The sequence below is a fragment of the Rhodamnia argentea genome, chromosome 2, assembly GCF_020921035.1.
Source record: "Rhodamnia argentea isolate NSW1041297 chromosome 2, ASM2092103v1, whole genome shotgun sequence".
In the NCBI taxonomy this organism is placed as follows: Eukaryota; Viridiplantae; Streptophyta; class Magnoliopsida; order Myrtales; family Myrtaceae; genus Rhodamnia; species Rhodamnia argentea.
In genome coordinates, this window is record NC_063151.1 from 33,304,508 (window position 1) to 33,316,682 (window position 12,175).

The 12,175-nt window shown below is 38.9% G+C and overlaps 1 protein-coding gene across 2 annotated transcripts; it reads right to left on the reverse strand.

Moving 5' to 3' along the window:
• Positions 1 to 2,914: 2,914 nt before the first annotated feature.
• On the reverse strand, positions 2,915 to 7,054 carry LOC115739557 (alpha-(1,4)-fucosyltransferase). Of its 2 annotated transcripts, XM_048275346.1 has the most exons (4): positions 6,426 to 7,054; positions 5,664 to 5,759; positions 3,829 to 4,002; positions 2,915 to 3,727 (listed from the first exon to the last, which is right to left on the reverse strand). In XM_048275346.1, the coding sequence occupies exons 1-4, from the start codon at positions 6,918 to 6,920 to the stop codon at positions 3,158 to 3,160; spliced, it is 1,335 nt and encodes a 444-aa protein (XP_048131303.1). In that variant the 5' UTR covers positions 6,921 to 7,054; the 3' UTR covers positions 2,915 to 3,157. The 2 variants fall into 2 exon arrangements, with proteins under 2 accessions (XP_048131303.1, XP_030528570.1); XM_030672710.1 differs by lacking the exon at positions 5,664 to 5,759.
• Between the last annotated feature and the right edge of the window lie 5,121 nt (positions 7,055 to 12,175).

The following is a 12,175-nucleotide window of genomic DNA, read 5'->3' on the forward strand; positions in this document are numbered from 1 at the left end:
TAAAATAAAAATTAAAAAAGCTAAAAGCTTAAAAAAAGTTTATAAAAAAAACAAACAACATCAACAACAACTGCACACTTACCGCAGTGACTGGGCTAACAACTTCCTCTCAAATCTGGGACGAGGATTGCGCCCTCTCCCAAATCAGGTCAGCAGGCCCTCGCGGGGAGCCGGCAATGCCCAAAGGAACTCTGTCGGCCCTTCTCGACGGCTATGACGGTGGCCATGGCGTGGGCGACGGCTTGTTCCCCATTTTTCTTGGTTTTTAAAATATGTATCATTTTTTTTAATTTATTTAGTTAATTTAAGTAAACTTTGAAAAAGAAAATAACAAAAACAATACCATGCGGGAGAGAGAAAGTAATAAAAAAATTATCAATTCAGCATTTTTTTATATGTCAAGTTGGACGTAATTAACAGGACTCGATTGCATCAACTTGATAAATTTTAATACTTAGATCATAACTTTTGGAAGTCTTAAGATTCAATCGTACTTTCTTGACAAGTTTTATATTTTCCAATGCACTTTATCCCTAAATTTAATGATCTTGTTTTCAGATTTTCAACTTATCTGCATAACACAATTGAAATCTAAAATTTTTAATTTATGGGAATGTTTTTTTGCGCATGATCTATCCATACCAAGACACCGTAATACAGCCTTCTTCGAATGTTGCTCTAAGTATATCACCTAGGATTTTATAATGCTAAAATACTTTCTTCTAATTGCAAAAGAAAATTTTGATGCTGTCTACATACAAATAGCCGCCACCTATAATGGACAACTTAAATTATCATTTAAAAGTTAATCCACATGAACATGACTTATATAGTGCATCTATGCATCTCTTCCAATCATTTGACAACAAATAGAAGAAGGTCCTATAGAATCTCACATAAGTGTTATCAATTCAGTTTTAGACTTTTCAATTGAATCAAGTTAGTTCTAAACATTTTTGCATTGATACCAATTCCATCTATCTTACCATTTTAGGTATAAAAAAAAACCGCTAAAGTGGACACCGTTCGTCCTACGTGGCACCGCTGGCACTCACGTGAACATTTTAAAATATTTTTTGTAATAAAATATTTCTAGTTATTTTTTTTCCTTTTTTTTCTTTCACATTGGTTGGTGACCCTCACTTGCAGTAGCAATGGCCTCACCCAGGGCCACCGCGGCCTTACCTACCGTGCAGGAGGATGCAAAGGCCCTTGCAACCTCGCCAGCCGTAGAAAAAACAAAAGAAAAAAATTGAAAATACTCTTAAAAAATAAAAATACATTTTTTAGGAAAAATATTTTAAAATATTCACGTCGGTGCCATCCGTGCCACGTAGGACGGCCAGCATCCACGTCAACGATTTCCTGCTAAAATTGACTAAATGAAATGAATTGGTACTAATGCAAAAGGTTTAAGAATAAATTGTTCAATTTAAAAAGTTTAAGACTAAATTGATATCAATACAATAGTTTTAGGACTTTTTGGCACTTTTCCCTAAGATTTTTGTATAGTGTGTATGCATGTGTTTGATCCTTCTAAGAAGTTATTTAATTCAATTTAAAGGCATAATTAGAAATTGTTTACTTACATGGCATAGCTCAATTTTCGCAATTCTAATAGTAATGCCTTATTTGATATCTGCAAGTACATCCTACATTAAAGAAATTATATAGAATTCCTTTTTTTAGTTTGATTTGACCTTTTAGAATATTAAAAAAAAAACAAGTACACAGAAAATCTTAAAACTTATCGTGAAAGTGCAATTAAGTTTTCAAACTTATAAAAAATACAATCAAGTCATAAATCTTGTGAATTTAATTTAATTGTGTCATTCCATTAATTCCGTACAATCTGGCTAACCAAAAATGCTATTCTTGTACAACTTTGGACTACGATCCTCGTGAAGATGTTCGATCGCAAAAGCAATGTCAATGGCAATGTCTAACCTCTGCATTAGTCCCAAATGTTCTGGTTTTCCATGTCTATGTTCATACTTGACAGTCTTCTTCGTTTCTTTGGTCTATCCAATTCTCCAAGCTCCCATTAGCCATGTATTCGTGTAATAGAGCTTCAAAATCATTGCCGTGATTGTCCAAACTCGAGTAGCCGTTAAATATCCTCACGAGATTTTGGTGTCTTAAGGCCTCTAAGGTGCTTGACATTCCGAGATGAAACTCTTCGAAGTAGAGGCGAGCTACACGGATCGATCGAACCGAAAATCACCCGGACTGAACCAGCCAATTTGGTCAATTTCGAGGGCATCGGTCTGGTTTCCGGTTCCAAGAAAACCCGGATCGATTAATATTTTTATTTTATTTTATTTCTACCTAATTTTAAGTAAGTTCGTGTTACTCACCCCTATTAATAATCTACCAATTTTATTGGACCACTAAAAAATCGGACCGAATCAGAAACCAATCACCCTCCGCATCTAAGCACCTCTTTGGCCCAAGTTGAGCACTTCAACAGCCACCCAGCCGCCTCGATATCTCCCTTTACCGGCCACATTGCTCTCGGAGAATCCATCTGTGGCTTTAAAAAGAGTTCCTCGCAAGGAGACCCTCGAATCAGACGGCAGTTCAGTTGAAGAGACATCTTCTTTCAGACTTCTTTCTCCCATATCGAATGATAAACAAGCAAAGACACAGAACGAAGCCCGACAAGATGGGCAGCCGCTGTGGCGATCACTACAAACTTTTTGGTCGAAAATGGTTTAGAGGTATTCGATTTGCAAGAAGGAAGGTTTATTTCTGCAACACCTCCACAGAGATTCCTATTCTCTGTGAAGAAAAGACTCCTAAGTCCATCCCGAGCCTTTTCTTCCACCTCTCCTCTCCCATCCTCAATCATATAAGTTCCGAGCAACCCAAAAGGGATAGATCGAACTCAAAAACGACGAAACAAGCACAGGCAACAACCGAACACCAATCTGCCTTCGCTTCACAAAATCGGAGAGAAGTCCAAACCCGAAGATCAGGATGACTTCGTATTCATTAATATGATGATTTTGTTAGTGGCATGCTTACATCAATGTCTAATCTACCATCTCCTCGTATCCATCTCTTTCTCTATATATATGTTAATGGCCATGGACTAGACTCATATAACACCGCGCATCAATCAGATGAAAAGGAAACAAAAAAAAGAATCAACTCTTTATAAAGCTCGCGCATTTCTCCCACCTTTCTTGCTAATGAACTCACATAACCGGCACGGCAAGGTGTCGAGGCTTGTCGCTCGTGTGCTTCCATAATTACCTAGTACACCACATCTTCTCCATGCATGGTATTCGGCGTATGCCACTGGATCATTCGCGAGAGACTTCACGAAAGTTGCCAATTCCTCCATGGAGCTAAACTTGCTCCCATCTATGATTGAATGCGGAGGGACAAAGTCCATGACATTGGGGGCACCAAAATAGATGGGGATCGCCCCGGAATCCAGGGCATAAAATAGCTTCTCTGTCACGTAACTTTCCGTCCAAGTGTTCTCGATTGCAAGAACAAACTTATAATGAGACATGGTGCAGTGTAAATGGTCCCACCATTTTGGAGTGACACTGGCATCGTTGGCACACTCAGGATAGAAAGAAAGTGCCTTGTCGCGACCGCCGACATTATTTAAGCACTTGCCAAATGAATGGTGAGGCAGCAATTTGAGGAGCTTTTTTGCGAGTTCATTCCTTTGAGGAAGGCAACGAGAGGAAGACCAATAAATCAGCGTCTCCTGGGGTGCCATAACAAGATTTAATACATTGAAGGGATCATAACTTAATAGGGAGAGAATCAAGACGAGACTCGAGAGGGATGGACAAGATGATCACTCACATTGTCCTTAAAAGAAGACACGTGGTAATTTCGACCATTGTGGAAAAGTGATCCAGCATAGGTTGACTGGACATCATCTTTTGCATGGTAACTGATGAATACATCTTCTCGGCCTGATCTCCTTCGGCCAGCCTCCAGATCCATGTATACACGTAGTGGATCCCCATTGCGCCTCTGATATTAGCATGTTCAGTGAGAGAAGATACTCTCAATTAAAGCAGCAGCAGCATGTACAACAAATTTCATAGAAGCAGATATCAATCAGGAAAATTAAAGAAATCCATTCATGTCTAAGCATTTAAGCTGATTGTGGGCTATGCCAGTAAAATAATTTATTTAATTAGAGTGATTATTATCAAAACGCAAAAATGATCAAGACAAACAGCAACAAGAATGGGACATGAAGAATCTACAAATGCAAAGGCATGAACCATCCATCTGACCAGGAATGCAAATAATCAGCCGTACAAATTGATGCAGTTAAACATGTGGATTTCACGAATAACTTTTTCTTATTCCATTACAGATGTCTAGACAGCAGGGCAATTTCTTCTCACCTTTTGTTGGGTAACCAAATATGACAACAATATGGCAAAGTGAAAACATAGTCAAAGATTTCATGAGAAAAGAGTCGAGAGCAATAGGAAAAACAATTTGCAATAGCAACAACCGCCTAGTCTCTGTTCCGGGGTCACACATCAGCATTTCAATCATATATTTGCACATGCACATATAGATGGATGGGGCCAAAAAAGAGTTTAGCAGGCACAAAGAGGAGGTTCGAAGCAAAGTAAAAAGAGCTAGGACAGCCACCGCATTAAATGAAAATAGGATACGAATGGGTATTTCCAAGAAAATCGATAAGCTTCAATTGAGCAAAACTGGAGCTGAACCGAACAAAAACAAGCTTCAAGGGACAGCTTCCACGTGCTTATTTTTCAAGCCTCATAGCAATGTCCATGTATCACACTTTAGTAAAGAGCCTAGCCTAGCATTCTTATTGCAGAGCACCAATAAAAAGACCAAGTCGATGGAAAAATCTTTATGTTGGACTGCTATGGTTCACAACTAGCACTCGACCCAAAAAAAACAAAAAACAACTCAATTAGAAACTGAACCAAAGAATAGCTCACAGTGAAGGCAACCTAAACCACTAGAACCTCTCTCTACAAGAATGACCAAAGGTGATTTCAAGATCACATACATGGATATTTGAACTTGACCACAGGCATGTTGCAATCTCAGACCAATTTCATATGACATTACTTTGACAAAAGTCGGTAGTTGCAAATCCTTTGGTCGAAGACATTCAAGACTCTATAAGTTCCATGGGTTGGCTCAAGGACCTTATGCCACTGTGCCTTACGATGCCATACAATTCAAGATCATTCAATGATCCACCTCTCAATGCTTTTGGTAAAATAAGAATTCCAGACAGCTTCTCTGTGATGTCCAAGATTTTGGAAACATTACCAAAAGCAAAAACGTCTAGTATACCAAACAGGTTAGAAGTGGTTGGGACTGAGGACTAGGCAACTGGTTCAACATCTTTTTGCCAATGATGCAATTATTCTTCACAAGAAGCATGTAGGGTTGTTGCTACACCTAAGGTGCAATCTTCTTCACTTCAAGATGAATATTAACCAGAAAATAGTCGTGTTGATTGAGAAGATTCTGACTGAAATTGTGGGTTCCACTCTTGATTCTCTTTCCAAAATTCTTTGCCAGTGGACAAGATGACACACACTAACAAATTTTCTGTCGTTAGGACATGTTTTGTATTGGAATGACATGAACAACGGGCCTTTCTTAGGTGCTGAAGTGATAGGTTTTACCAAAAGGATAGCATGGGAGAGAGTCTTCCATTTATTTAAAGGAAGGGAGGTTGCACTTTGACAAGCGCTCCCCAGAATGTTCCACTTACAATATACCTATCCTCCAATCCGATACCATTCTCAAATGACTAAAAAATCCTAAACAGCATTCTGTGAAATCAAACCGAACGCGAAGTATGTGGCCAGTGGCTCGGTGAGGGTTCCAGGTAAAATTACTTCAGCTCATAGACTTTTTTTCTCCACTCAAAACAAAGTGGCAATACCACGGCTGCTAGAAATTACACTGTGCTCTGAGGGTTCACATTTCAGCCATCTAATACTCTTGTAATGTCCCAGAAGGACATGCTCGTCCCCAGCAATGGAGATTTTTCCAGATGTAGAATTGCAGTGATGATAATCCTTCCCCAAAAAGATATCGCACTCTGATTTGATTCTAATTCTGTTCCTCCCAGAGCTTTCAGTTTCGGTTAGAAGAAAACTTGATGCGTCAGTAATTTAGAGTTGATCTGGAACGTAGATACATTAAACAGATAAAAGATTATGAATTCCATCACTCCATAAACTTCAATACCGTCTTCTCTAATTGAGAAAAGAATTGAACTGCAGATAATTTTGTGGCACATGCCGCTCGAAAGATTGCTAATATGCAGCTAAAATTCGGAAAAGACTCGCCTTGAACATGAAATTACAACTTCTCTGTACAACTGAATTAACTGAAACTCACAAATTACAACATTAGATGACCAAAGTAAAGAAACGTACCAGAAGCGGAGGCGTCGAGGTCTCAAACAGCAACGCGTCGGGCTTGTCCGCAAGAACCGGAGATTTAGTCCACAAGCAGCTCAACCCACACCGGCACGGGTACAGATTGTCCAAATTGTCGGGGATCCAAGTCCACCCTTTGACCAGCACACTGACGTGACTCAGCTGCAGCTCGCGACACTCCGATTCGCCATCGCCACCCACTTGGAGAGAAGACGAAGGAGAGGCCGACCTATTGAACCCATTTCCCAATTGCCCTCCGTGCCTTTCCCTGAACCGGGCACAACCCACTCGAGAGTCCCATTTCTTGAACGCGCCCACCAGATCGGTGAACGGATCGGGGGCGGCAGCGGCGTCGGAGATCCCCGGCCCGCGAGCAGAGCGGACGGAGGTGGCGAGGGAAGGGAATTCGAGGAAGCCCGAGAGGAAGAGGACGAGGATGGTGAAGGACAGCATGAGAGCGACGGTGTAGGTGTTGATGGGCTTCGATGGCATGGTGAGGGAAGGGAGTTTCGTGACGGCCGTCCTCTCTCTCCCTCTCTATATCTCTCTCTGGTAGAGAGAGAAGTCGGAGGAGGGAGATGGTCAATGGGTCGGACGCATTGATGTGAGAAAAGGTCCGAGGTCTGATGGCGGCTCCGGAACTGCAGTCCCTCGGCAAGTCTTCCATTGTTCTGGACAACGAGACCGTCAATCTACATTAATTTATTTAAAAAATGATGAAGTTTAAACTGATACATCGATAATAAATTTATCACAAATTATTTTTTATTATAAAAAATTTCAAATTAATATACCAATAATAAATCTATCCCATAGTATTTTTTTTATAAAAATAAACCTTAAACTAGTACATCTATGACAAACTTATCATAAATGAACTTTTTTTACCACGAAAAACTCAAAACCGGTATATCCGTGATAAATTTACCTTCCGTTAAATTGGGTTAATACCTAAAAAATCCCAAATTAACATATCCGCGATAAACATAGGGTAAAAGCCTCAAATTGAAATACTCATGAATTGTCACACGTCATCCAACTCAAGAATTTGTGAGTTAGATTTAACGAAAACTAACATAGGGTAAATTTATCACAAGTATACAAATTTAACATTTTTTGTGATAAAAAAAATAATTGGGAATAGATTTATCATAGGTGTGTCAATTTGAGATTTTTCGTGATATTAACTCTTTAAAAAAATATTATAACAATCGCATATCTATGAATTTTTTTAGCTTAATGTGTAATTAAATAATTAAATTTTAATAGTTCCCAAAAAATACAATTAAATCTCACGTATTTTGAATCTAATGCAATCAAATTCTCCTAGCGATCATAAAATCACTTAGCTGACTTGGCACGCCCAAATACAAAGTGGAGTTTCTAAAAACTCGTTGCCGTATGTGATACTAATGTGACTTGATAAGGCAAGAGCTAGAGTTGTCAAACGGAACGGATTTTTTTTAGGGCATGCCATACATTCAGAGGCTACGTCTCGTTCGGTCCGAAACATTACGATCTTGACATGGGCCCATGTGCCACGTCATATAGGCCCATCTATTCTTGTAATGGACTGGACGAGGGCAACGCTGGGCCTTGGGATTTGGGCTCACTGTTCCCAGGTTTAAAACTCATGAACTTGTCTGCTGCAGTTTTATGATACAATTCATTTTCTATTTCATTTTATTTTCGCGTCCGTTGTCCTAATTACGACTTGGAGTCGATAAAACATGAAAAAATCATTCCGAATGTCTGAAATTTCTACTTACTCTAGTTAGCAAAACCTCGAAAACCGCCAAATCTTAGGTGCTCCTGCTGTTTGAATTTGAAGCTGGAACATTGTCCACGTCACTGATTCACACAAAGAAGTTGCTGAAATTTGAAGCTCCTAGTTCAGATTGAATATTATGTCTTTGGTCTGGGCTCAACTCTATGGATCTCTTGCCTCGGGTTCTTAAATTTGTTGGCGCACACAACACGTTTTAGCCTTTAACATCATTCGTTTGTTAAAATCATACATAAAAAGCTTTCAAATTGAGCAAATTCCAAATATCTGCAAAGCAACTTAAGTCCCAGAAAGCACACATCAGAGTATAGCCTTGCGGTTGTAAGCACGCTCTTGGTTGTCGCGGCAAACGCTTGGCCGCCAATTTACCGGATTCAGTAATGAGTATGTGTCGAAATGATTCGAGAAGGATCGGTGCTTAAAAAAAAAACATGTGCGTCTTGTTTTCGCTCGAGTGATGCACGTTTCGCGCCAATTTATCAGCATCGCCTTGTGGTCCACAGAAGATAATAAAAGAAGGATTTTTTTTTTATTTTTATGAAAGGTCGTGATATGACGATGCATGGCAACAACGAACGAGGTAAGCTGGGCCACAGGCGGAGCCCCGACTGATAGATAACCCATCGCATCAGATCCGATAACCCATCCCTCTTGACATTTATGAAATCGACCAGAGAACCGGGTTGCCTGTCGGCATCGTTGACCTTTACCGGCTTTAGCGGGGCGATCTGGGTCCAATTGGACGGAGGAAACACGTTTTGACCAGAAGCAACGCGTGCGTGCTCGCTCTTGCTTGCCATTGTCCCAAAGTCTTGTCCTAACCAATACAAATTAACACTACTAATACTTTAAAAAAACAAAGACAAATCCCCTGTCCGGTGCACGATAACGAGGAGCCGCCAATGTGATTTTGGTCAATATCATACAAAAGAAAGAAAGCCAAAAAAAAAAAAGAAAACCAAACTTCAATAAAGTACCAGCAAGGAAATCGCATGGAGCACGCCATGGTCGAGCACGATAAAAGCCCAAAAAAAAAAAAAAAAAGAGAAAGGAATTTCCCTTTTCAGGCCTTTTTTTTACCTGATCTTTTATTTTTCTTGTAATTTATTTCGTGGTATCGATATTTACATAAGAATTGTCTAAAAAAAGTGTCAAAGTCTAGCACTAATACATATGAAATAGAGGTTACATAATAATAACATACCGAATTAATGCGCGGAGAGCATGGATTTGCCATATAAACTTGAACAATTTGTACCAATCTTGACCCCCGATGAGTGCTTTATAGTGTATCCGATGCTCGATTAGTCTCATTTGGGTACGTTAGCATACGAAAAGCATACTTACTTTACGACCCAGAAGGCAATACCATCTTTCGCAATTCCTCCGGTGAAGATCAACCAAAAAAAAATTAATATATAGACAACTAGGCGGCAACCCATGTCAAAAAAAAAAAAAAAACAACCCGTTAATATAAACTTTTTATTCGTATAATTAACGTTAATGTTTTTAGAGAAATTTTCAAATAAGAGCTCGAACTGCCTTTATTTTCTCAAATAAATGCATAAAGTACTCTCATTATTTCAAGAATGGCTTCATCGAGGGAATTTTTGCCATTTATTTTTCTTTAATGGCAAGGCAGCCCTTGCATGGATTTGGCGAGGCCCGACTTGGCCTGGGGCCAATAAAGCCGACAAGCAACCCTTGCCCTACCTAGGCAAGGCAACCCTCGATGGCCCAGGCAAGGCCAATGTGGGTTGTCCTCGCCTGTGGGTGACAAGGGCGTCGGTGGCCGGCCATTGCCTAAGACCGGCCATTGGCGAGAAGGATGGGAAAAAAAGGAAAAATTTATAAAAAATCAAATGACAAAAATGTCTTTGATCGGACCCTTTTTAGAAAAAGTGAGAGCACTTCGTGCCCTCATTTGAAATAAAGTTCATTTCAGATTTTTATTTGAGAAAATGAGGACATTTCGGATACTTATTTAAAAATTTCCCATGTTTTTATGTTCAATGTCCAAATTTTCGGAGAGAGTTAGATTATATAAGAAAAAGGAAGGAAGGATAAAAATAAGTCTGTCCTAAAGTTTATGCCTTGCGAATTCCTTCGTCGCTGCCCATGCGTGGAGTCGACGAAAACCATTCCTTCTCTGTGACGTTGATTATTAATTATTTTCTTAAGAGGGAGTTATAACAAGATGAAGATACAATCGGCCTCTGCTTTTGCAATGATCACGCCCGAAGATTTCATTCATCTATTAAGAAAGTCGTTCTCTGCTGGAAATTTAGGCTTGCGGTACCGCTACATGCGTAGATTAACTCACTTTTCTTTGTAATGGTCACGTTAATAATAAAATTTATCGCTTCAACAATACAAAAGAGCCTGTAAATACTCATGCAACGTCTCCTGTTTATAGATCTGCGGCCGTCTTTATACAGTTACATCATTAACATTTTTTCTTAATCACTATACCATTGAAATGAAACACTTAACTATTCTTTCAATAAGCAAAAGTTAAGTCAAAATTAATCATTTTCTTTTAAGATGTGGAAATTGGAAATGGGACAAAGGATGAAGTTAATTGCACTTTGACCCAGTACATAGTTTCTCTCCTAAATTATAGTTTTCCAAAAGATATGCTCTTTTTGGTTAATTGGGACTCGAGAGTGCTTTTCAGCTTAACTTGATTTGGGACCTAAGTCTGGGAATTTGATCTTTATTGAACAATTTTTCCACGAGGAATATAAACTGTTTCATAAGAATTGAGTTGAATTACATATTATAAACATCTTAATCAAGCTAGCTCTTGTTCCTTTTTTTTTTTTTTATGGTTGGGGCATATCATGCGTTTCTTTCCAAGGATCTCACATTTGTTTGCGTCCGCGACATTTCATTCTCTTTTGGACAGGTCCATGCGACAGTGATGTTCGATTAATGAAAGCAAGAATCTCACATCATTGTTAAAATAGATTAATTTATGGTCTGTTCATTTCACTGTAAATAAATAATTTTAAAAAACGGGCCCTTATATCTATACAAATGAATGCACAAAAAAAAAAGCATCGATAATGGAAATATTTTCATAGACTAAGTGTTTTTTGAAAAAAAAAAAATTGAATCATTCATTTTCGGAAAAACAAATAAAGTCGCAAAGGCTAATTTATTTCACAGGATCCGGAGGGTTTTGTTCCTAAGAATTTTACGAGCGAACGCTCCATTAAATTTCCCATCCTTCATCAGCACGTTTCTTCGAGGAAAACCTCGAAAAGTGACGTCACAATTATAAATTGAAATATTGCGATTAGCTTAGAAAATATGGGAAGTGAATTTGCACAATAAATCTTTTGATGACTGGGAATCGGGGCCCACTTTGTCGAGAAATGCAATCGTATATCTGACTCTGGACGCTGAATTGACTATAAATTCATACTAGACCATGAGAAAGTCAAATTGGGTTTTTTCCTCCTCGTGCCATTGACCATGCTTAACAGTCTAATCCCAATTATCGTCAAATTGTGCAACTACCGGCAGTTGACTCGTAATTCGTGGTCATGAAAAACATAACAATGGAACAATATATACAAGTATATAATTTAGGTAAACGCAGGCATAAGGTATGTACCCGTGCAAGTTTATGTCAATGCATGCAATGCCCACCGGTGATTTTGTGGGGATTAGGACACTACACGCTTTCTTTCTTTGTTTTTGACGACTCGAGTGTCATAACTTCTACAAAATGTCAGCTTAAGTAATGTAACTTTCAACCGATTAGGTGAGTGTCGTGACTTTTCAATGGTATTCACTCAAGTGATTTGTGTGCGGCGCTCACTTTAGTACCAATTTTTTTTAAAAACGATTTTTTCGGTGCCAACTCCGGTGAAGTTTGTTGGAAATCTGACATGACATCTACGTAGCTTGCCGGAGCTTCCAAGTCGATTAAAACAATAAATTAAAAAATAAT